The 26565-nt window shown below is 35.1% G+C and overlaps 1 protein-coding gene across 3 annotated transcripts; it reads left to right on the top strand.

Moving 5' to 3' along the window:
• The first annotated feature begins 2826 nt into the window (after positions 1 to 2826).
• On the top strand, positions 2827 to 25851 carry LOC127107451 (ADP-ribosylation factor GTPase-activating protein AGD4). Of its 3 annotated transcripts, none has more exons than XM_051044735.1 (19): positions 2827 to 3073; positions 4082 to 4158; positions 4880 to 4980; positions 5335 to 5405; positions 6180 to 6242; positions 6370 to 6414; positions 7256 to 7321; positions 8520 to 8567; positions 8661 to 8756; positions 8848 to 8889; positions 22037 to 22231; positions 22359 to 22490; positions 22564 to 22782; positions 23054 to 23140; positions 23233 to 23505; positions 23897 to 24018; positions 24130 to 24208; positions 24916 to 25334; positions 25415 to 25851. In XM_051044735.1, exons 1-19 carry the CDS (start codon positions 3023 to 3025, stop codon positions 25527 to 25529), a joined length of 2301 nt encoding a protein of 766 aa, XP_050900692.1. In that variant the 5' UTR covers positions 2827 to 3022; the 3' UTR covers positions 25530 to 25851. The 3 variants fall into 3 exon arrangements, with proteins under 3 accessions (XP_050900692.1, XP_050900693.1, XP_050900694.1); XM_051044737.1 differs by having other exon boundaries at positions 3021 to 3073; positions 4885 to 4980; XM_051044736.1 differs by lacking the exon at positions 6180 to 6242 and having other exon boundaries at positions 2828 to 3073.
• The last annotated feature ends 714 nt before the right edge of the window (positions 25852 to 26565 follow it).

The raw sequence follows: 26565 nt of genomic DNA, 5'->3' as shown, positions 1-26565 counted from the left end.
CCCCAAATCAACACACTGCTCGAGGAGATCTCAAGGGTCTGTCTCTTGATTTCTACTAGACAGCTGTCTAAAAGATTCAAGGTCAGACACAAGATACCCCACATGTTGATCTATCTGATCTTCAGGAATACCAAGGGATTGGATCCTGAGGATTTATGATTCAGATAACTCATAACTGGTAGAAGTATCAGAGTCATATCAGATACCATATGTTTATTTCAGAGCCTTATTTTGCTATTTCAGATAAGCACATTAGATTTATTCTAGGCAAATTTTAATTTTTAAGTGTTTCAGAATAAATGAGAATCTATCTTCAGCGAGGGGTTTTGTGAATGGATTATAAAATACTTGATGAATAGGTTAGCAACATCTGCCACCAAACTTGAAAAATGACAACATAGAGTTATGCCAATACCTAGGAAGAGGTTGGACAATGAGGTGTTCAATAGTGGTCAATAACTGCCAATTTGGTCTGTTGCTGAATAATTTCAGGTTGCACATTCTTTCAACATACAATAATTCATTGTTGGTATTTCCAAAAGATCTTGTAGCTGTAATTTTTGGGAATGGGTTGGAATTCCTTGTAGGCATGTTGTTGCTGCATTGAGTTATAGAAAAAAAAACCTGATGATTTTGTTGATGAAAGTTATATAAGAGAGAAGTATGCACTATGTTATGGATTTTTTGTGAGCCCTATAAATGGGCAGGACATGTGGCCAGAAGTCCAAACTGATGAACTACAACCTCCTGTGTATAAAAATGGACCAAAAAGACCAATGAGGGTTAAGATAAGGGAATACAGTGATGATGGTGCTAGGAGAAGAAGACCTGATGTAGCTTATAAGTGCACCAAATGTGACAAATTTAGGCATAATGGTTTGTCGTGCAAGAGCCTTACACAAGAACCAAATGCTTTGAAAAGAAAGGTAATACATGATTTGTTTGTTTGCACTTTGTTATTTATCTGCATTGTGATGGTTTGATTGTAACAAAATTATGATGATTTTCTTGATTAGAGGAAACCAAAGGCATCTCAGGCTAGAGTTAAGCAAAAACAAAAGAATGTTAATATGCAGACAACTGTTGATGTGCAGGCTAATATGCAGTCAAATATGTATGGTAATGTGCAAGACCATATTGATGCAAGTCAAGCTGCAAACAATGTTGTAGCTGAGAACAATGCAGTCCATATTGATGCAAGTCAAGTTGAATTGTATGTGGTTGACACAAGTCATATTGAGGTAAGTAAAGCTAAGCGAAAACAAAAGAAGAAAAAAAACTTGTCATGAAGATGAGAAAAAGGGTGAGTGAAAGATTGAAGTTGAAATGCTTTCAAAAACTAATTATAGGTCAAGGTTTAACTTCTGACCAGCCAATCACTTTGACTGAACATGATAAAGGAACAAGTACACAAGGAAAAAATGCTTATGGATCTGATTCAAAACTAGGGGTGTGTACTAGGTCATTGAAATCTCTGAAGAAAAAGAAATGACAGATGATGTACGTTATGTCTCTATTATGTACTTTAGAGTTAATGTTTGAGTTATGTTTATAACGATGCACTTTAGGTTATGTGCCATTTTGTTATGTATAGAATACCAAAGAATGGTTATGTAAGTAATGATGCATTTCAAGTTCCATTTTGTGTCTTTCTTAAATCTGATATACTTTAAGTGTCACTTTGTAATGACTTATGCACTTTAAGTGCTACTTACTACTTATGTGCTTTTTTTGTTACACTTTATGTTCCATGACTATTACTCAATTATGCATTTTGTCATGTGTTAACATAACTTTAAATCAGATCATAATTGTAACCAATAACAACTTTTCAATTATATAGAATACCAATTGATACACTGATACGTTAGAGTAACATTGCTAATACACAATAAATTACATTAACTTAATAACAATAGAGAATAAAATCCAGGCACGCAAGTGAAATTATCAACTAATAGTTTATATTCTTCTCCATTTCAAATTTTTTCTTGGTATTTTCAAGTTTCTTTGAACTCAATTCTACACCAAACTGCTTGCCAAGGTCATTCTCATATTCCCTAAAATAAGCCATTGTCATTTCACTGTTATATCAATTTGTGAGAATCATTTGAGTTGTTTGAACCGAACCGACTTCATCATCTCACGTGAAAAATTCTCAGCTTACCCCACTTTGCAATTAGGTTCAGAACAATTATAAAAGAAAATATTAAGCGAAAAACGAAGAACAACATGAACTAAAACTTACTTCTGATTGTCGACATTTCCAAAATTTTAAGAGAAAGCGGAGAACAACATGAACTGAAACTTACCCCTGAATGTCGATATTTCCAGAATTTTCTATTATGGTTATCTATGGTATTTGATACCCACATCTTCATTGGTTCATTACATCCACATTTGGACAAACTCAATCCACTTGAGTTACCAATGAATGAAGTTTTGCTTCCACCCATATTTTTTCAAACACGAAGAAGATGAATAGTAGAAACCTTCGAAACGGAATACAAGACCATCAACGAACCTTCGAACCCTAGATTAAGCCAACAGTAAAGATGAAACACAGGAATCTTCGAAACCTAACTTCAACAAACAATTAAAAATGAAAAATTACGAATTTGAACTTCAACCACACTAATAATGCAATGGTATAATAATCCAAATAATTTTAAATAAATAACTATTTATGATTGAAAAATAAAAATAAAAAATTGGTATAACAAAAAAAATGAAATGGCAAAAAAAACTTTCTTTTCCACATAATAGAATATAAATGATAGAAAATCAAAGTTAATAGGTGCACCTAACAACAACACTAATAATGCAAAATTACCTTTTAGATCTATTAGATATTGCAACACATAAAATAAATAATTACCAAATCTTGTTACTCCCATTTACCAAAATTTATATGTATGTTGAGTTCTTCATGTGATCTAAACTCTAACCGAGCTTCATCCAACCAACAACCACACGGAAATCGAGCGCAAGAGATCACACACAGAGTGCGAGCAGAGCAGCAATGGCGTCTTCTTTCGTCAAGCTCGACGATTCTCCAATGTTCCAGAAACAGGTTCGCATCTTCACATCGCAATCCACTTTCTCTCCAGATTTACTTTACTGTCACAGCATTATTATAATATTATCCTATCCATTTACTTTCTCACCGTAGCGAGCTTTTGGATTTTCATTTTCCTTGATTTCGAATCAGTAATAATGGATTTCGCAAGTATGCAGGATTTAGGAACAATTAGCTACCATTATCAATTTTATAGGATACATAGAGTTCTCTTCATGGCTACTTTAAAGTGATCATCATTTTTTCCCTCATTTGAGGACCATTTTCATGGCTACGATTATTCCTTATTATCTAGTGCTTTTGTTTGTACTTACTTGTGTGAGTGTGCTATTCAATACCTAAAAGTTTTGCTGTTTTCCCTTGAAATAGGCATGTGCATTTCCGTTATTTATACTTTTCGATCCTATATCATAGGAATCGACCGGGAAAGTTATCTAACAAAAGGAATGAAACTATGGATTCTTGCGCAAAACAGTTTTTTGTGTATGAATTTACTTTTTGTCGAGATCTATTTGTCAAAATACTTGCAGCAAATACAAAATCCAAAAATTAGATTCACCCCCTTGTCCGAACTGTGTTTAATAACTGTAAGTGTATCCGGATGGTGTAAAAGTAAACAAGTTTGACACATACAAAATCTAATCATATTTCACCATCTTTTCACTTTATAAATGGGTTTCTATTCTAGAAGCTGTATTATGATTTGGCCAGAAGGTGAGATGTCTACACAATTTGTTTATATTTTTCTTTCATTTTTTTTTTGTTTATAGTGTTTGTCTAAATAGTGATATTTATATCGACCATGTTTCTTGGATTTGTAGTTTTTTTTTGTTGAAAAAAAGGGCCTTTACCTGATTAAGAGTGATGTTGCCTTGCAGTGATTTATTTATTTATATTGACCATGTTTCTTGGATTCGTAGTTTTTTATATAGAAAAAACAGTCCTTTACCAGATTATGAGGGATGGTACATTGCAGTGAGTTATTTATTTTCCATGGAACAGTTAAATTTTATGGAAGACACAGCAGATGAGTTAAAGGATCGGTGTCAGAATCTATTCAAAGGGTGTAAGAAGTTTATGTAAGTGCTCGATGGTATTTCTATATTGAGTATTATATGTTGTTTCTAACTTGCTAAAGCAATCCTAGATTTTGAAGCTATCTATTTTTATATGAATATTTTACATGAGTACAACAGAAAGAAGTACAGGGATTATTTTTTTGTCGGCTACTCATGGTCGTTTCAAGGGGATTTATATTATCGTTAATTTGTGGAAAAAAAGGACAGCCCTGTTGCATGTTACCTTTGTATTATTCTTTTTAGGAAAATTTCTTATCCCACTCCAGTTGCAGTCTCTTCCCTTCTTTCTAATAGTATTCTTTCATGATTTTTTAAATTTATTTTAATGTGGTTTTTGGATAAATGCATTTGTTTAATCAAATGCAAATGTGTTTAAATGTAAAATGATGTTAGTGCCAGTGTGCCACCAAATTTGGCCCTGAAATGGTGTGTGTGGAGTATCTAAATACTAGTGCTCTTCAAGTTTAATCAAATGAAAATAAATCAGAATTAGTTTTTAATGATAATAGTTATTTCTTTTGGGTCTAACCATAGAACTGGAAGATTATTGGTGAATGACTTACTGTGTGGTGTTGGCCAAAAGACTCGGCATTAAAGTTCAAACACAGAAGTACCGTGTTTTAGTTGAAAATTTCACCAATCAAATTATCCTGTTATTGCTTAAACCATTTGTAACCACACCAGGGGCAGTTTATTGACGCTTTCTTCTATATCTCCTCAGGACAGTTTTGGGGGAAGCACATAATGGAGAAAATGCCTTTGCTGATTCATTAGAAGCATTTGGAGGTGGCTACGACGACCCTGTTAGTGTATCAGTTGGAGGTTGTTGAAATTTCTTAATATATTGTTTTACTTCCTCTTCTTTATACAAGTTAAGGATTTCATATGGCAGTTCTTTTGTACTTACAGAAGAACTATATTTTCGTTTAGTGGGAAAATATTAAACAACCGCTCCAATGTATTTTTATCTAGTTCTTGATCACGCTTTTTCTTTTGATGATTACATAATGCTTTAGTTGCTTTTTATACCATTTGACTTACTTGGGGACATCTTTGTCACCATTCAAGCTATGCATAAGCTGGCTTTGTTATTTGATGATAAGTGGGATATCTGACATCCACCAAAGACTGCCCTGACCATTGCTAAGAGTTAATTGTATTTTGCTTTCTAACCAGGACCCGTCATATCTAAGTTTATCACTGCACTACGTGAATTAGCTACTTTTAAAGAGCTTCTTCGCTCACAGGTGAGTCCTTGAACCAGAGTGCTGGACTTTTTTCTTGGAGTTTCAATAGATAGTAGTGACTGCGAGACTTGCCTTACTTTAGATGTGTTTTACCTTGAAAGCAATTTTGTTTAGTCTGCTTATCCAACTTGTTCAAATTTACCAAAACAAAGATCAAGAAAAGAATCCTTTTGATTTCTCTTTCATAGTAAGTAGAGTTGGATTTATGTATTCCTGTTTTTTTTGCTGAATATATTTTACACTTATCATTCATGTAGTAATAAAATGAAAATCTTGTGACTGGTTCTGTTTTTCTCCATTGTGCTTTGTTGTGCACGAGCTGTGTTTGTCAAAAGACCTAAGTTGAACGGGCAAAAACATATTCAGTTGTCCATTCCTCTAATCCATATAAAAATAAAGTGGAACATCAACTACAATTTCCGCATCCAAAAAATTTGAAGCAGTGTAAATGATGACTTAACCTGTAGAAGTTCCCTGTCTACCTTTTCACTGGAAGAAGGAATGTTCTGAAGGCTCCAATTTTCTTATAATAAAAATTGAATAATAGTTGAAAACTCCTTCCCTGTTTAAGATCTTCTTTTCACAAATCTTTGCTGGACAAAATAGATCTATTAGGTTGTTTTCTACAGAAATAGAGAGATAAAATAGTTGAAGAGACAGTTGTATACTTATTTATGGTTGGCTTTATCCAAAGATATCTATCTTCCTAATGCCTTGTTGACAACATGTCTTAGTTTTCTTTTTGAGAAATTACTCGACATATTTCTTTTATAGGTAGAGCATGTATTGATTGACCGGTTGTCAGAGTTTATAAATGTTGATATGCAAAATGCAAAGGTATTTAATTTTTTTCCCACCCTCAAGTTGATGTTTCTACTGTAAAGGTTTTATGTACATCATCTGTTTAGTGAAATTTCTTAGACTTTCTCTCTCTTATGTTTTCATTCATTTTCGCTTATATCAGGAATCTCGTCGTCGTTTTGACAAATCTGTGCAATCGTATGATCAGGTATTGAGAAATTATAAGCTCTATACTCAAACTGTAAAATGAGTTTTTAACATTATTCTATTTGCAAATACAATCAGTAATTTTGGCAAATCAAACTGGCATTCATAAGTGAATGTTATATTTTCTTGTGTTGTTTACTTGATTAGATATTTTTCAGTTCTTGTGTTAAATATAGTATAATTGGTAACTTTTGTTTGTGACATCTATTTTTGGGTATTCGCCCTGTTAATTTGACTCATTTTTCATTCTTTAAGCCATTATTTAATGTTTAAAATACCTCAAAAGAGTTACTAGGGTGTTTTTTTAATCTTTTGATTTGATTGTTAAATTGTGTTGTTGGTGCATAAGAATTTTATCTTTAATCGTAATTGACTGTTGTTTATGCGTTATTTTTGCAATTTATATTGATTACTTCATTTTATTTGTCTCTTAACTGAACTGGCAGTTGTTTATGAAAAATTATACTTTGGTTAGAGTTTAGTTATTCTTACAGTAGCAATCCTTTATATTTTGAGCTAAAATAAAATTTTGAAAATACACATAACTGCTATTTTAGCAATCGGAAGTACTTTTGTAACTATCGTGATGAGGCTCGCATAAGTTCAAAATGGCCTAATTGCTAATTTAAATTATTTAGTTTTGTCTATTAATGCATTTCTACTTTGTACATGTATGGCACTTTTGAAAGCAGGAACTTGCTTGCATCCTTGACTTCAACATCATAAATCCTCCATTTATCTGATGTTTATTTCTTTTTTTATTACATTGAATCCAGATACCTAATTGCTTACAGTCGATATTACTATTGGTTTCTAACAGTTTGTGTATCTCTTTTCTACAGTCACGAGAAAAGTTTGTTTCTTTGAAGAAGAATACTCCTGAAGATGTTGTTGCTGAATTAGAAGAGGTTTGCCGTATCAATTAGTAAATGATCAGCTGCTTTCTCCCTTATCTTATGATTGGTCCTGCTTAAATATAAGTTTCGTTACTGTTATGGTAATGAATATTGAAGTGATTTGTGTTCTTTGTCTAGTCTTGCTGACTCCTTAGTTTTGTATTTAGTGGTAAAAGGTTGAAAAGGTTTCACCATTTTTATACTCTTCATCATCCGTCCTTTAGAATTAAAAAACCTCAATCTACGATAGTTCAGTATTCTTATTTTAACAAGCAACTTGAAAAGAGACAACCTAAAAATGGTATTGCTGAGATATATCTTTTGAAACCTTGGCGCAATGATTGGCGCTGCTTCTATGTGACAAATAGTTCACTAGTTTGAGTTATGGAGTCAGCATCTTACAAATGCAGGCCAAGACTGTATAATAGGTCTACAGTGGGTTTGATCCTTTTGTGGGCCTTGCCATCACAGGAGCTTTATAGCACTAGGTTTCCCTTTTCACACATCTTGTGAATTCAGCAGAAGTTAATAGGTCCTAGAAGCTTCCCTATCATCCAGTGGAATTTTATACCTTTCAGAATGGGTCAATTTCTAGTCTTTAGCAGTTAGGTTGATACTGTCGCACTCTGAGATAAGCATTATTTTCTGAATGTTTTGTAGTGGATGTATATTAGAGTTTGACATCTTGATATCTCCATTGGTTTTAAATCTAAAAAATAAAATGTAGTCTGTACTCTGTAACATTGCTGCATAGGAACTGGAAATATGCTTTTTTAAAGGATGGTATGACAAGACATATGCATGCCTTGTATTTCCAGTAAGAGCTACCCTGTGTTCTAAAGCCTCTATGCAGTAGAGACTCTGCTGTTACGGGCAAGGCCTTGGATTCTATTTTATTACATTGTAAAGTTAAAAAGATGTATGAGAAAAACTATAGGACAAACCATTAAGCGAGATATAAAGGTAAACAGTCTATCTGTAAACTTAATGCACGATAGGGGTTTATGGCACCGCTTGGTCCATGTAACCAATTCACCCAGTGGAATAAGGCTTGGTTCTTCTTGTTATTGTTGATATTGATTCATAGGCGACTCTGCACATTTGCTCACATTTATAATCCACCGCGTTCTCTCTTTATTTGTCATATTCTTTCATGACTATTGGTAAGTCCAATATTTAGTCAATTATATGATACTTTGATCAATGGCAGGGTCTACAAAATTCAAAGTCATCATTTGAGAAAAGCCGCTTCAATCTAGTATGTCTTTTACAGTTATTGATGTTTCTTTTTTGACATTTCAACGACCTTATTTATTGTATGAATTTTGCTATTGGATTTTAAGGAGTGCAGGTACACTCTCTCATGAATATTGAAGTGAAAAAGAAGTACGAGTTCTTGGAGTCAATAAGTGCAATAATGGATGCTCATCTGAGATACTTTAAACTGGTCCGTAAGTTGGTTGCTTATTCTTCATGTGTGAACTTTCATGGTTTTTATTATTATTATTTTGTACTTAGCATGTCATCTTATGCTTTAGGGTTATGACTTACTGAGCCAAATGGAGCCTTATATTCACCAGGTAACTAGTGTTTTCTGTTCATTTCTTACAAGGGAATATATTTTCAAGATATGAATATGAGCACATTTGTTCATGTTAAGATATGGTATAAAACTATTCATGCCTCTAAACCTAATAACATAAGCTTTTAGGTTCTGGCATAGTATTAAAAATGAAGTTTCTATTATTCAGTCCTACAAATAACAGAAGAAAAAAATAGCAGGTAAAAGTGATAAAACAGTAACAGAATTAGAGCCGAATGTATTATTTGTATTAATAAAAATGAAAATGAGCTCAGCAGCATGTACTAGAGAATGTAATGGAATATCATGGAGCCTAAGCTCCTAACCAAAGAATGATTTCCTTCTAATAGATTTCAGTAAAATGTCAGAATGGAATCCCCCTCATTCCGTGCCTACTGATATACTTCTCTAATTGATTGGATAGACGAGGTACCATTTCTAAGTTTGTGAACTCAATTTCAATCTGTGAATTACTTAACCTGCATTATTGGTTATAGTGAGTGTTGATATTTGCATGAATAGATAGTATATTCCTTAAATATACTGTAGTATATTCCTTATGTATGTTTTACAATTAATGGTGTAAATCACTATATAATAGAGCATCTGTAGTGCTACTATTCAGACACACGGGTGTCTTTTCCTAAATGTCTCATTCTCTCGTATTTCAACATAGTATTTAGAGCCTATAGAGAGATAACCTTTTACTGCGCATATCCGGTTGACACACTGTCTTCTGATGAGAATTTTTTTTGACAAACCGTGTTCCAACTCTAGTTTGTCTCCCATTCACTATTGTGACTCATTCCAACCTCTGCTTTCGACACTTTCCGTTAGCGACTTTCGGGCAAACCGCCCCCACCATGGTCTTAAGCAATCTTCGAGAGTTTGGTTTGGCAGATTCAACACCGTAGTACACCAATTTGGTATGATTCGTAGTGAAGCCGCCTATTCTGTTTTTTATCGTCACTCAACCCAAGAATGCATTTATCTTATTGTGTATGTAGATGATATTGTCATAACTGGTAGTGAACAACAGGGAATACTCTAGTTGAAACATCTTTCGAATCAGTTTCAGACGAAAGACCTTGGTAAACTTCGTTATTTTTTGGGTATCGGGGTAACCTAAATTAAAGATGGTTTGGTAATTTTTCCACGGAAATATGATATGATATTTTTTTTGGAAGAAATGAGTTTATTGAACGCCAAACTAGCTGATATTCCTATGGATCCAAATGTCAAACTCCTATCCAATCAGGGGGAGTCTCTATCTGATAAGAAGGTGTAGGAGATTGGTTTGAAAGTTGAATTATCTCAAAATCACTTGTCAAAAACACTTCTTTTGCAGTTAGTGTGGTAAGACAGTTCTTAAATTCTCCTTACCAAGAACACATTGATGTTGTTATCAGGATTTTGAGATACATCAAAGGTGCTCCGAGAAAAGGTCTCATTTATGAAGATAAAGAACGTACTTAGGTAATTGGATACTCTAATACTGATTGGGCAAGTTCACCCATTGATAGACGACCCACTTCTAGGTATTGTGTATTTATTGGAGGAAATCTGATATCGTGGAAAAGTAAAAAAACAAAATGTAGTTGCAAAATCAAGCGTCGACGCTGAATATAGTGCCATGACAATGGTAACATGTGAGCTCATTTGGTTGAAGCAGTTACTCAAGAAACTTTAATTTTAAGAAGCAAGACCAATGACACTTATTTGTGAGAGAGAATGATTTAACCAGGCGACACGGTCACAAGCTTTATCAACTCTAATGATCAATTGCTATATGTTTTTACAAAGTTCTTATGAGGTCTCTGAACTAATTATATATGTGACAAATTTGGTGTATTTGATTTATATGCTCCAGTTTGAGGGGGAGTGTTAATATTTATATATATTAAAATAAATATAAGAATATTCCATAATATAATTCTTAAATATACTGTAGTAGATTCCATATATGTAATTAATTCAATTAACCGTGTAAGTCAATATATAATAGAATACTCATAGTGCTATTGAGACACATTTTTGTTTAAATGTCTTTCATTTCTCTAGTATTTCAACTGTAAGCAAGCGAGCACATGAAAAATAATCCTCTCCTACATGTTATAATAGATCCCTCACTTAGAGAGCATATGAAAAATAATTCTTTCCTACATGTTATAATAGATCCCTCACTTTAGAGACTGAGATGATCTATAAGGTACTCCCTTCTCCATCAAACAAATGGCTTCCTTACCTCTTAGAGAATCTTAGATTATCTCCTAGAATTAGTTTCTACATCACTAAGCTATTATCATTTTTTCTAAGCAAGGAGATAAAGTGCAGCGACATGACGTGGATCACATGGCAGAGAAGGCATCTCGAGCATTGTTGACCGTAAATATGTTAAAATAAAAATAAGTAAAGAAGTGTTTGGGGATACTAGGCTAAAACCTAAGGAAACAAAATAGTGGACAAATAACAACCACCAACGATAACCAAGTTTTATTCTACTAATGGGGTCGGTTACATGGATCAAATGATGTCATAACATTCGATCAAAGACCTTATTTCTATCGAACTCGTTAATCTCGAGATCTTTTTTAATAGTTTGTCTTATAGTTTTTCTATGTCTTTCTCTACCTATAGTTGTTTGACTACTCTCCATTTCTTCTTACTACAAAATCCACAGATCTTCTCTCTACATGCTTAAACCACCTAAATCTATTTTCCACCTTCTTTTTTACTATAGGTGCTAACCCAACTAATATTTTCATTTCAAATCTTATCTCATTTGGTTTTACCACACATCCAAAGCAACATCCTAATCTATGCTATACTTGGTTTATTTTCGTGTTGGTTTTTACTGCCGATCATTCCGTCTTCCACAACATTGTGGTCTTACAACCGATTTTGTTAAAAAACAAATCAAGAAAACCCAAATGGATAAAACCATATTGACGGAAAAAGAGTGAAATCCAGTACATCAAAGGGAGAACAACTACTAAACCACTCCAAAACCCAACTACATGTCATGTGAATCTGTAATTGGGAAGGTTAAATCTGTCACGAAAGAAGTCTGCAGTGAAAAACTGAGGCACAGGATTATGATGGGAAATTAAGACATAATAACAGACCAGTACGCAGCGGATATAAAATTCCCCAAACTTGTAGGAACCTTGAGGATCAACAACAAATATAAGACGACAAATCGAACAAATAAAGGCACAAAAGAACACCAATATTGTTAACGTGGAAAACCCCTCAATATGAGAGTAAAAACCACGAGTCGTCCATGTTGGTGCAAAGGTAGAATGAAAGATGAATATTCTATTAAGAGAATGACGGTTACAAAACATGATTAAAAGTTACAATGATTGACACCCTATTTATAAGCCTCTAACAAACTTAAATATGAATCAAATCTAATATTTAAATCTAATATCTAACAAACTTAAATATGAATCAAATCTAATATTTAAATCTAATATCTAACAAACTTAAATATGAATTAAATCTAATAATTAAATCTAATACCATCCCTTAATTCATATTCCATCAAAACTTGTAACACCAATTCCATCCCTTAATCTGAGAAATTGATCAGTCTTGATAGCTTTCGTCAGAACATCTGCCAACTGCTTCTGAGTGCTGCAGTGTACAACTTCTAACACTCCCCTCTGAACTTGATGTCTCAGAAAATGATACTTGGTCTCAATGTGCTTGCTTCTCCCATGCAACACTGGGTTTCTGGCAAGATTGATTGCAGACTTGTTGTCAATCATCAGCTTCAGAGGTTTGTTTACTTTAATCTTCAGATCCTGCAATAGATTCAGAATCCACACAGCTTGGCATGCAGTAACAGCACCTGCAATATATTCAGCTTCACAAGTTGACAACGCCACAACAGGTTGCTTCTTGGAACACCAAGAAATGGGACCTCCCAGAAATTTGAATAAGTACCCAGACGTACTTCTTCTGTCAACTCTGTCTCCACACCAATCAGAATCTGAATAATTCTGAAGTTCTGACTCATCCTTTCTTCCAGAAGGAAATAATACTCCATACTTCAGAGTTCCCTTGATATACCTCAGAATCCTGACTGCAGCTTGGTAATGGGACCACTTAGGTTTACTCATGAACCTACTAACCATCCCAACTGAATAGCAAATATCAGGTCTGGTATTGCACAAATACCTCAGAGAACCAACCAACTGTTTGAAGGTTGTAGCGTCCACATCCTTTCCATCAGAGTCAGAATCCAGTTTCTGATTTGTATCAGAAGGTGTGACAGCAATCTTACAATTCTCCAGTTCAAATCTCTTCAGAAGTTCTAATTCATACTTGAGCTGATGCAAAATAATACCTTTCTCAGAGTATCTGAATTCCATCCCTAGAAAGTATGTCATTTTGCCTAGATCAGTCATTTCGAATTCATTCATCAGAACTTTCTTGAACTTGGCTATCTCCTGTTTAGAACTTCCAGTCAGTAGTATATCATCAACATATAAACATACCAGAGTCATATTTCCTTCAGAAGTATGCTGAACATAGACACCGTACTCCATCTCACATTTCTGAAAGCCTTGCTTCTTGAAAAATGAATCAATCTTCTTATTCCAAGCTCTGAGCGCTTGTTTCAATCCATATAGAGCTTTGTATAATCTGTACACCATCCCTTCCTGATTCTTTTTCACAAATCCAGGAGGTTGTGACACGTAAACTTCTTCTTCTAATGGACCGTTCAGAAATGCAGATTTTACATCTAAATGCATCAGAGGCCAATTCCTGTTAGCAGCTATTGCAATCACCATTCTGATTGTTTCATGTCTTGCTACAGGTGCAAACACTTCAGAGTAATCTAGCCCAGGTTTCTGTAGAAATCCTCTGGCTACCAACCTTGCTTTATGTTTGCCAATTGAACCATCTGGCTTTAACTTCTGCTTGAAAACCCATCTGACGCTGATGGCTTTCTTGTCTTTTGGAAGTTCTGTCAGCTTCCAAGTCTTGTTTCTCTCTATAGCATCAAGTTCTTCTTTCATGGCCTTCAACCAGAGCTTCTGCTTAAGAGCCTCTTCTGTACTTATGGGTTCAGAGTCTACTAACATGGCACACTGAATAACTTCTCCTTCAGAGTCTACTTCAGTGTCTTGCAGCATGTCAAATTCTGCATATCTTCTGGGGATGTTTCTGATTCTTTGTGGTCTCTGAACTTGTTCAGAGTCTTGAGCTTCAGAGTTTCTAGCTTCAGATGGTTGACTTCCTCCAGAGCTTTGACCATCTTCAGGGGCTGGCATATTTCCAGAGTCTGAATTGCCACCAGAATCTGGATTACCACCAGAGTCTGGGTCATCAGAGTCTGAATCATCAGAGTCACCTTCATCTTCAGAGTCTTCTCCAGAGTCAGAATCACTATCAGAATCAATGTCTTCAGAAATTCTTAACTCTGACCTTTCTTCAGAGGTTCTAACATCAGAATCAGATTGAGACTTATCCCAATTCCAAACTTCTGATTCCTTCACAATCACATCTCTACTGAATTCAATTTTATTGGTTTCTGGACAATAGAGCTTGTATGCACCTGTACTATGGTACCCTATCAGAATCATCACTTTGCTTCTATCATCCAGCTTCTGTCTTCTGGCTTCTGGAACATGTTTATAGCAAACAGAACCAAACACCTTCAGATGACTAACACTTTGCTTATCTCCAGTCCACTTCTGTATTGGAACTATTTCCTTCAACTTCTTCGTAGGACATCGGTTGAGTACATACGTTGCAGTGGCAACAGCTTCTCCCCAGAGCTTCTGAGGAAGTTTCTTCTCCTTTAGCATGCTTCTCACCATATCAAGCAAAGTGCGGTTTCTTCTTTCAGCAAGACCATTGTGTTGAGGGGTATAAGGAGCAGTAACCTCATGCTCAATTCCATTCTCCTCACAGAATTTCTGGAATTCTTTGGAGTTATACTCACCTCCACCGTCAGTTCTAAGAATCTTCAACTTCTGACCACTCTGATTCTCAGCCTTCATTCTGAACTTCTTGAATTCATCAAACACCTCGTGTTTAAACTTAATAAGGGATACCCATGTCATTCTTGTGAATTCATCAACAAATAACACAAAGTATTTATTCCCTCCAATCGATGCTACTGGAAATGGACCACACACATCAGAATGTACAACTCCCAAGGCATGTTTTGCTCTTGGAGCAGTTTCTGACGCAAATGGCAATCGTGGTTGTTTTCCTTCCATGCAAACTTTGCATGACTTTTCAGGCTTCTTAATTGCAGGAATTCCATGTACCAACTTCTTTGAATTCAGATGTTTTAAGCTTCTGAAATTCAAGTGACCAAATCTTCTGTGCCACAGCTCACTCTCCTTCTCAGCACTTGTTGCACTAAGACATTCTGAGTCTGCAGTTCTGACATTCACCTTGAATGTTCTATTCCTTCCCTGTTCTGACTCCATAATCAACTTCTGATTGCAGTCATACAGCTTCAGAAGATTGTCCTTCATGGTAACTGAGAAACCTTTCTCAATTAATTGTCCCACACTCATCAGATTGCTTCTGATGCCAGGTACATACCACACGTTCTGAATCAATGCTGTTTTCCCATTGTTCAGAATCACTCTGACATTTCCCATACCTTCTGCATTAAGATATTTGTCATCAGCACATCTGATCTTTGTCCTCTTTTCAGAGTCAAAGTCAACCAGCCATTTCTTGTTTCCAGTAAGATGATTTGAACAGCCAGTATATACCACCAGTCTATCAGATCCATATCATCAGATTCAGAGGCCATCAATAGCACAGATTCGTCATCAGAACTTCTGGCTATATTTGCTTCTTCTGATTTTCTCTCCTTGTTTGACCAACAGTCTCTAGCAAAATGACCGAACTTCTTACAGCAGTAACATTGGATTTTCTTCTTGTCATACTTCTCTTTTCCCTTCTGAGCATTCTTTTGTCTATCAGAGGTTGAGCTTTCTGACTTCTGACCACCATCAGATCTTCTCCTGGCTTCTGACTGCTTCTGATACCTCCTATCAGAAGTTGCTTTCAGAGCCTGCTGCTCTACTTCCCTTTCAGAAGTTCTCTCAGTTAAACGCAACTCTTGCGCTTCTAGACTGCTCTGCAGCTCTTCAATTCTCATGGTGCTCAGATCTTTGGAATGTTCTATTGCTACCACAATGTAATCAAATTGACAGGTAAGGGATCTCAATACCTTCTCCATGATTGTTTCTTCAGAAAGAGTTTCTCCACACGCTTTCATCTCATTAGTGATCAGAATCACTCTGGAGATGTATTCAGAAACTTTCTCATTATTCTTCATGTTGAGATTTTCATATTGCTTTCTCAAGGACTGAAGCTTCACCTTCTTCACTGATGCGTCACCACCATAACATCTAACCAGTGTGTCCCACGCAGCCTTTGCTGTCGTTGAATCTGCAATCTTCTCAAACACATTAACGAATCGAGGACCGTCGATTTAGTGAGACTGGTTACAGAAAAACGGGAATTAGTTTCTCTCCTCTTTTCTCTCTTTTGAATCCTTATTTTCTCTCTTTTGAATCCTTATTTTCTCTCTATCTCTCTCAATCCTAAATTGATCCTCTTCACTTAAATAAGTGAGACAAATGGGCTAATCATATTTGAGCCTTTCTCCACATAGGAAAGGATCCCAAACCCAACAAATCTCCCCCTCACATATATGGAGGAAATCGCCAAACCGGCGATATCACAACAAGCTTCAAATTTTCCTCTTGGTAATGCTTTAGTCATCATATCAGAACCATTATCATCGGTATGAACTTTAACTAACTCCAACAACTTAGCATCCAAAACATCACGTATCCAATGATATCTCACATTAATGTGTTTGGACCTATTGTGAAAAGTCAGATTCTTATCAAGATAAATAGCGTTTTGACTATCAACAAATAACACATACTTGTCTTGAACAAAATCAAAGTCCTGCAAAAATTTCTTCAACCATAGTAACTCTTTGCATCTTTCGATAATCGCAATGAACCCAATCTCTGTAGTAGGCAATGCTACACACTTTTGCAATATGGACTGCCACGCCACAACTCCCCCTGCAAATTTAATCATGTAGCCTGAAGTGGGCTTTCTGGAATCAATGTCTCCAGCCATATCAAAGTTAGAGTATCCCACTAGAGTAGGCTTATCTCCTCCAAAACAAAGCCTCACAGAAGTAGTACCGCGAAGATATCTTAAAATCCATTTTACAGCATTCCAATGCTCTCTACCTGGATTTGACAAAAATCTACTGACTGTACCAACGACATGTGCTATATCTGGTCTTGTACACACCATTGCATATATCAAACTACACACAACATAAGCATAAGGAACACATTTCATATCAAACGCTTCATCTTCACTTGAATGACTTTGATTAGAACTCAACTTGAAATGAGTAGCGAGAGGAGTGTTTACCGCCTTAGAACTTTCTATTTTGAATCTTTGCAGCACTCTTTTGATATAATGTTCTTGTGATATCCAAAGTTTATTCTCTTTTCTGTCACGCATGATTCTAATGCCAAAAATCTGTTTAGCTGCTCCCATGTCTTTCATGACAAATGACTCTCCCAATTGCTTCTTTAACCTGTTAATGTTAGAAATACTTTTCCCTACAATAAACATATCATCTACATATAACAATAGGATAATGAAGTTATCGTTAGAAAATTTTCTAACAAAGACGCAATGATATGAAGTAGTCTTTTGCTATCCTTGATCACACATAACAGACTCAAACTTCTTGTACCACTGCCTTGGAGCTTGCTTCAACCCATATAAATTCTTTCTCAATCTACACACATGATCTTCTTTATCTTTAACTTGAAAACCATCAGATTGTTTCATGTAGATCTCTTCCTCCAAATCACCATGAAGGAAAGCCGTTTTCACACCATTTGCTTAACCTCTAAATCAAGAGTAGCAGCCAAAGTCAACACGATTCTAATTGATGACATTTTTACAACATGTGAGAAAGTATCATTAAAATCAACACCCTTTCTTTGACGGAAACCTTTCACCACTAATTTGACTTTATATCTTGGAGACTTAGAGTTGCTCTCATGTTTAACTCTATAAATCCATCTGTTTTTCAAAGCCCTTTTGTCTTTAGGCAGCTTCACTAAATCATAAGTGTGATTATCATACAATGATTTCATCTCATCATGCATTGCACTCATCCACATTTGATTTTCATCACTTTCCATGGCCTTTTGAAAACGCTCGGGTTCACTCTCATCAGTCAAGGTCACATACTCATCACAATTATACCTTGTAGAAGGTTGTCTCTGCTTGTTAGACCTCCTAAGTTGAACTTGAGATGATTCTGGAGTTTCACAAAGATTCTCATCCTGTGATATATCGCTCTCCCCTTCACCATCATTAGTTGAAATATTTACCTCATCTCCAAGTTGTTGATCATCAACATAATCATATGGCTCACCATTGTGATCATCACCACCAATAGCATCCAAATTATGACTAGGTAACAAAACTGGATCAACATTAGACAAACTGATATCTTTCTTGGGTGTAGCCTTATCTACCTTATCAATGTCTTCAATAGTCTGGTCTTCCATAAACAGCACATCGCGGCTTCGAATAAGTTTCTTCCCTACAAGATCATACGACCTATAACCTAACTCATTTTGCCCATAGCCGATGAAGATACATTGTTTTGACTTTGCATTCAACTTGGATCTTTCATCCTTTGCAATATGCACAAAAGCCTTACAACTGAAGACTCTCAAATAATCATACTTGACATTCTTTCCAAACCAAAATTTGTCGTGAACTTCACTGTTCAAAGCAACAGTAGGAGTGAGATTAAGAACATGCATTGCCGTGTAAAGTGCCTCGCCCCAACAATGATTAGGCAACTTAACTTCAGAGAGCATACACCTTACTCTCTCAATTAGTGTTCAATTCATTCTATCTATTAAACCATTCAATTGAGGAGTTCTAGGAGGAGTCTTTTCATGTGCAATACCATGCTGCTTGCAATAGGAATCAAATGGTCCACAATACTTTCCACCATTGTCTGAATGAACACATTTCAGCTTCTCGCCTGTCTGCCTCTCAACCAAAACATGAAATTCTCTGAACTTTTCCAACACTTGGTCTTTTGTCTTCAAGGATAAACTCATAGTTTCCTAGAGCAATCATCAAGAAAGGTAACAAAATAAAGTGCACCACTAAAGGATTTTATCTTTAATGGACTACAAACATCAGAATGTACCAATTGAAACAACTTTGAATTCCTTGAGGGAGGATGTCTTTTGAAAGTTACTCTAGTTTGTTTACCAGCCATGCAATGAGAACACTTCTCCAAATCTACATTCTTTAATCTAGGAAGAACATCATTTTTGGTCAAAATATTAAGCCCCTTTTCACTAATATGACCAAGTCTTCGGTGCAAAAAAAAAATGCTTCCATGTCGATAGCATTCACACTGTCCCTAGCAACCAAAGCTTTTGTCCTTTACAATTTAGAAAGTTTTTTCCTTCTAACCACAACCAAGTTACATTTGTTGAGTTTCCACTTTCCAGAACCAAAGTGATTATCATATCCACAATCATCTATCATATGCACAAAGATCAAATTAAAGCGGACATCTGGAGCATGTTTGACACCTCTAAGCAACAATTGCATTCCAATGTTGGTTTGCAAGCAAGCATCACCAACACCAATTACCTTAGATACACCTTCATTACCCATCTTCAACACTCCAAAATCACCAGAAGTATAAGATGTGAAGAAATCCTTCCTTGATGTAACATGCAATGTAGCACCACTGTCAACTATCCACATGCTCTCGTCTGATACAAGATTAACAGACTCATGATCACGGAGAATAACAAGATCATCACTAGTATCAGTAGTAACACAATCATCATCATGATCTTCATGGTCTCTTTTTTTAGACTTACCCTTCTTGCCTTTATTATCTCTTTTCCACTAATAGCAATACTTTTGTACGTGTCCTGTTTTGTGACAATAAAGACACTCCAGATTCTTGTATCGCGGCTTGGACTTGCTTCTGCTATTCTCTCTATCACCCTTTGGTTCCTTTTTATGACTTCTCCCCCTATTTTTAGTGACAAGTACCTCGGGTTGAGATGAAGAACCATGTGCCTTCCTTCTCATCTCCTCATTAAAAATACCACCCTTAGCCGTTTCCAAAGAAACAACATTTCTAGGAGCAGAATTTGTGATAGAAACCCGAAACGTCTTCCAAGACTCTGATAAAGATAGCAATAGAAATAGTGCCAAAAGTTCATCATCAAATTTGATACTCATTCCTGACATCTGATAAAGGAGCACTTGAAATTCACTCAAGTGATCTGAAATAGAAGTCCCCTCCTTATATTTCAAACTTAGAAAACTATTCAACAAGAACAATTTATTATTCCCTGATTTATAGGCATACAAGGACTCTATCTTCTCCCACAAAGTTTTTGCATGCCTTCCAAATTTGAGCTCCATCCGATGATTAACGAATCGGGGATCGTCGATTTAGTGAGGCCGGTTGCAGAAAAACGGAAATGAGTTTCGCTCATCTTTTCTCTCTTTTGAATCCTTATCTTTTATCTATCTCTCTCAACTCTAAATTAATTCTCTCAACTTAAATAAGTGAGACAAATGGGTTAATCATATTTGGGTCTTTCTCCACATAGAAAAGGATCCCAAACTCAACAGATTCCACTTGATAGAGCATAGTATCAATTTACATCAAAGGTAGAACAACTACTAAACCACTCAAAAACCCAGCTACATGTCATGTGAATCTGTAATTGGGAAGGTTAAATCTGTCACAAAAGAAGTCTGCACTGGAAAACTGAGGCACAAGATTCCTCATGATAGAGCAGAATATCAATTTACAGGAGCAATCAAGAAATAATGATAATGATGAAGTGCTTGATTAATATGAAATGGTTAAAGCTGAATGCAAAGAGTTCCGGAGCTAGAAGCTCCTCAGCAGAGTAAACACTTCCCCATTTGCCTATACGTAAGGTCAAAATGCAAATGATTGGATAAAATTTTCATCCCCTTACTCCCATCTTATTAGGGGAATATTCTAATTAACAGGACACAATTCATTTCAAGATGTGAGTTGATAGAGATGTCTCTGGATGAATCTAAATTTAAAAGTCACGTTTTTTATAGATGATGTTAATGGAAGAGAAGAGACTCAATCAATCAACATTATTTTACATGCACGAGTCTTATTATAAATTGTGCTCTTTATAATTATATATTAATGAAGAACGATCAATGCATATTTCTTTCAAGTATTTTACATGCACAGAGTCTTATTATAATTTGTTTAAACATATCTTAGCCGTAACATATCCTGAATTAAATTATTTTTTCGTAACCACATATCCGTATCGTACCCATACTATGTATCCGGGCTTCATTTGATTGATCAATTCATAAATTCAGTTTATTCTTGAATGTCATAAAGAGCTTTTACCTCCTGATTTCTCCACCGCTTCTAATAAAGTACTTTTCATATTTAACTATTCTAACACTGGGAACAATCATATATGTGGATCATGCTGTGTATCCTATATCCCTGTTATATGATCCAAACAAAGGCTAGTGATTTTCTCTAATGCCTCATTTAATATTTACTTTCAATGTATCTTGCGGGTGACAAAAAGTGATGATTAATCCTTGGCCAAACAAAATTTATTATATATTTTATTAAAAGAAGTTGGTGGATGTACTAAATAAAAGGGATCATCATTATTAAGAAATGTCGTTGAGCCTAACTCGACTCTACAACCAGCTTGTTGGGTGAGGGTTGCTCCCACTTATAAGCACATGTTTAGGCCATATATTGTCCGTGGTACTCTTAACAATCATTATGGGGCTGAGTGTTTTGTCCGTGTTTGAATTTCTTGTATCATGTATGTAATTTGAATTCCTTGCAGCTTGAGAAGATATCTCCTGCGAGTTATTATCTTATACTTTTACTAGGAATGCATTAATCTGCTCTTGTTTTGTTTATTATATGCTGTTGATTCTTCGAACTGGCTTAGGGCACTTTATAAATAACATGTCCTTAACTTCATTATCTATTTTATATTTGGTGACTGTCCTTAACTTAGGTGCTAACGTATGCTCAACAATCTAAAGAAGTGGCTAACATTGAGCAAGATAAGCTTGCAAAACGGATCCAGGAATACAGGACGCAAACAGAGGTTGAAAATATACCCATGCCAGGTGCTGATGGCACCCATCCTGTAGGTTTGAATTCTTACAAAAGCTCTGAAGCAGGGATGCAGTTTGCAACCAAAGGCGAGGCAAGTAATTGGCGTTTTCTGGTTAATATATGATAATTCTCCAGTTCACGACAGACACATTGCTTTTTATCTTTATTTTGATGTTTTATTTAGTCTTGCAGTGTAATATTTTTATTCCTGTTTTTAGATTCAAACAGTTAAACAAGGCTATCTGTTAAAACGATCATCAAGGATGCGAGGAGATTGGAAAAGGAGGTTTTTTGTACTTAATAACCATGGGAGTTTATATTACTACAGATCAAAAGGACCCAAACCCGTGGTAGGAATAAATTTTTCATATCTGTTTCACCTCAAGTGCTCTACTAATGTTTTTATTTAAAATCTGTTTACAGGGATTTCAGTCATATAATTATAGTCGTCCTTCTGAACAAAATAGTGGCATGTTTGGTAGATTCCGTTCAAAGCATAGTAGGGCAGTGTCACTAAATGAGGATATTTTGGGTTGTTGTACGGTTGATCTGTGCACATCCACTATAAAGATGGATGCAGAGGATACAGATCTACGACTTTGCTTCCGTATTATTTCTCCCTCAAAATCATATACACTGCAGGTGATCGAGGGAATTATTTCATATTTTTGAATGAGTCATATAATCAGCCTCTGTAATGTTTAAAATTATCTTGCTGACTAAAAAAATTTTCCTTGGACCAACTTCTCATTTGTTTGATATTTTTTTTCAAATGTAAATATTTAAAATGGACATTCTGATTGTTAAAGTTGTCAAGGTTTCTTGTTAGATCTTCTATCAATTTATGTGTCCTAGTGTGTTTTACTTTTGGATTAATTTTTTTGTTAGTTGACTTTTAAAGTGGTTTCACCAGGCTGAAAATGAAGCTGATAGGATGGACTGGGTAAATAAAGTTACTGCAGCTATCACCTCGCTTTTTAATTTTCAGTTTCTTCAACAGGTTATCCACTCAACTTTTTGGAAACATTAATTCTTACCAATATGTCCATATATGATGGCATGTCAACATTTTTCCATTTCTAATTGCTGCAGCCTCATTATGGTAAATTGCAATTGCAAAATAAGAACTCGGCAACTGGTTCTTCTTTGACAAGTCAACAAGAGGATAGTAATAAATCTTTGATGGATGATGTATATTCCAAAGAAGTAGGCAGTGTCTCTAAAATTTTAAGAGGAATTTCTGGGAATGACAAGTGTGCTGAGTGCAGTACTCCTGAGCCAGACTGGGCATCTCTAAACCTTGGTATACTGCTGTGTATTGAATGCTCCGGAGTGCATCGCAATCTTGGTGTTCATATCTCAAAGGTTCATTCTTTCAGACAAATGCAAACCATTTATTTTACTTCTGCGTTTATCATGTATACGGAATTTATTTAACTGGATTGAAATTTTTTATGTTTAACATTGAAGCATTCATGGGTTGAGATTTTAAAATTCTAGTTCTTGATTCATTGTTCTAGGATATTTATATAGTATTGAAGTGCTTACAAATTTTTCCAACTCTTTCTTGGATAAAAGCTTTCACTTTCAGAATCTTAGTAGTTTTAACTTTTGAGAAATAATCTACACTTTTGTTTGTCTTTATAGTTTAACTAAATCATTTTCATGTATAACGTGATTTCTGACTTAGTATTTATGAATCCTGATCGATAACCATTTTCTAAAGGTCTTAATTAAATTTTGTCACCAACTGCAGGTGAGATCTATAACGTTAGATGTGAAGGTTTGGGAACCTACCATTTTGGAGTTATTCAATAACTTGGGTAATACTTTTTGTAATTCTATTTGGGAGGGCTTGCTTCTGCTTGGTGATGAAAGGTATACTTTTGGTTCTCTTTAATGCAATGTACAGTATGCACTTTAATTCTTGTTGAGTTATTCAATAGCTGAGCTTGTAATCCTTTCTTTTTTGGGAATAATTATCTGCAGAGTAGGTGAATCAAATGTGCCTTTGAAACCATGTTCCACAGACCCCTCTCAATATAAAGAAAAGTACATCCAAGCAAAGGTAAGCAATTTGAGTTCAATTTCACTTTTATGTAGGTAAGTTTTCATAGTTTACTGTAATAGGGGCAGCTTGATTATTGGTATTTTGGATATGTCACAGTAAGACATGAGTGAAGTGTGATTATGATGATATTTTAATTTGTTTGAAATAAGGATTTTTTCCCCGTTATATAATGACTCTTCTGGCCACTGAGGAATAAAACTTTTAAAATTTATTTTGTTGTGAATTCGATAATATATTTACTAATATAATACCCACGAAAACCAGCACTCACGATTATTACAAATGTTTCTATAATTAACAGAAGTCTTATGGATATAGTCATTATTTATCAACTATGTATAGTTTGGTCTTCCATTGGAATTGAATAGTATTTTGTGGATTTGCTTCACCTCTCTAGACATAATTATTGGTTTCATTACTAATAGAAATAGGACATTTGACAGTGTTACTTATATGGAGAGATTATGTACCCAGATCACTGCTCTTAGCGAAAATAGTTATAGAATCAGATTGGTAATCTCTATAATCTAATTTCCACCTTTGTTCTTATTTTTATTGCTCTCTAATCTCATACATTATTTCTACTAATCATGTCAGTTTATAATTCCTGTGCTGTGTTATCTGATTTAGAGGAAGCCTCTGTTTTCTTCAATATTTATACTGAGGTAAGCATTGTTGTACATAACTTTTGTTTTATTAATCAGTATGCAGAGAAATCACTAGTCATACGGGAAGAGGACATACCCGAAAATCCTTCAGTTTCCACAAAAATCTGGCAAGCAGTTCAGTCTTTAAATGTAAAAGAAGTGTATCGCCTTATTGTAACATCAACTTCAAATCCGATAAACACAAAATTTGAAGAAGCGGTTTCCCATGCCGAGACTGAAAATCATCAGCATGATGCTGAAGCCTGTCTGAGGATAAAAGAGGCTAATGAAACAGATAGTTGTTTCCGCGGTTGGTCTTTATTACACCTAGCATGTCATTCTGGCAGTACATTAATGGTTGAGCTGTTGCTCCAATTTGGTGCTGATATAAACATGCACGATTATCATGGAAGGACTCCCTTGCACCGTTGCATTTCTAGTGGGAAAAATTCATTGGCTAAGTTTTTACTAAGAAGGTAATGCTTTATTTTGAGCACGTATTTCTTTCTAATACAGACTTACAATTAAAGCATGAACTAACATGCGAATTTACCAGGGGCGCAAAACCATCAATTAAAGATGCTGGTGGACATACTGCACTTGAAAGAGCAATGGAGATGGGAGCAATAACTGACGAAGAGCTATTTATCTTGCTTGTTGAATGCCAGTAAAGATAGAACTGGTATATATATATTATACTAGTATTTGAAACCCGTGCAAAGCACAGGAAAATTACTGCCGACCGAAAGTTTATAGCATGCCTCTTAGAAACGGAGATTGAGATCTGTTTCTACTGTCACAGATGGTTACACTTGTATTAAACAGATTTTTAGAAAGAAATATTTGGATGAAGTGCAGAATATGAATGAGTTTATTAGTGTTATTATTACGGTTGTTGTGGATAAGCTGTTGTTCAACAATATAAAGTTTGATGTATTGACTGTAAATTGTTTCATGCCCAACTCACCAAAACGTACTTCGCTGGTTTTTCAATTTATATGCATTCATATTTCTATGTTATAAGCTAACTCTTTGTATTACATATTTCCTACCAACAATGAGTAGAATAACTCGAACTTAAGTCGTTGAAATATCCGAATTGAATATTTTTATATTCCAACCATTGAATTTTTTTATATTACTTTTGAAATAAAAAATTAGAAATATATTTCTAGCTATGGCCAAATAGGAAATCTAAAAATTTCCCAAGTAGATTTGTTGAGTGATGATGAGATAAATGATGTCTCCCCATGAATCGAAGTGATAAACTCAGAAATACCAGAGGTATTTCCTTTAAAAATAAGACATCCTTATGTAGACTTTATCGATATAAATATGAGTTATGATATTATGGGGAGTCCAAGAGAGGATGCTAAGGAATTGAAGCATCCCAAAGAAGTTGTTTCTTTTAGGATTAATATCAGAGAAGTTGCTTGTGGTTTCGTCTATCCTAAGCTCCATATGTGAACCTGGAGACTATAGAGGTGGACATGAATGAGTTAAATGCATGTATTTATGTTAAGGTTATTACATGCCAACATGAATGAGAATCAAGTAATGTGGATAGATTCCTAATCGTGTTCTACTAACACTCAGGGTCGTGATTGTTTACTTGTTGACAGTGATGAGAAAATGGTATTGAGGGGATAACGAGTTCTTAAGCTCTCTGATAATGCATATTAATTTCTCTAGGTGGAGCGAGATGTA

The sequence above is a fragment of the Lathyrus oleraceus genome, chromosome 7, assembly GCF_024323335.1.
Source record: "Lathyrus oleraceus cultivar Zhongwan6 chromosome 7, CAAS_Psat_ZW6_1.0, whole genome shotgun sequence".
Lineage (NCBI taxonomy): Eukaryota > Viridiplantae > Streptophyta > Magnoliopsida > Fabales > Fabaceae > Lathyrus > Lathyrus oleraceus.
The sequence above is the reverse complement of the archived record's forward strand: the minus strand, read 5'-3'. Positions and strand labels throughout refer to the sequence as shown.

Coding starts and splice junctions, on each gene's coding strand:
- LOC127107451 (XM_051044735.1), top strand. CDS start 3,023: ATGGCGTCTTCTTTCGTCAAGCTCGACGATTCTCCAATGTTCCAGAAA. Junction 8,890..22,036: donor TGGAGCCTTATATTCACCAG/GTAACTAGTGTT, acceptor TCCTTAACTTAG/GTGCTAACGTATGCTCAACA. Junction 23,141..23,232: donor ATTTTCAGTTTCTTCAACAG/GTTATCCACTCA, acceptor TAATTGCTGCAG/CCTCATTATGGTAAATTGCA.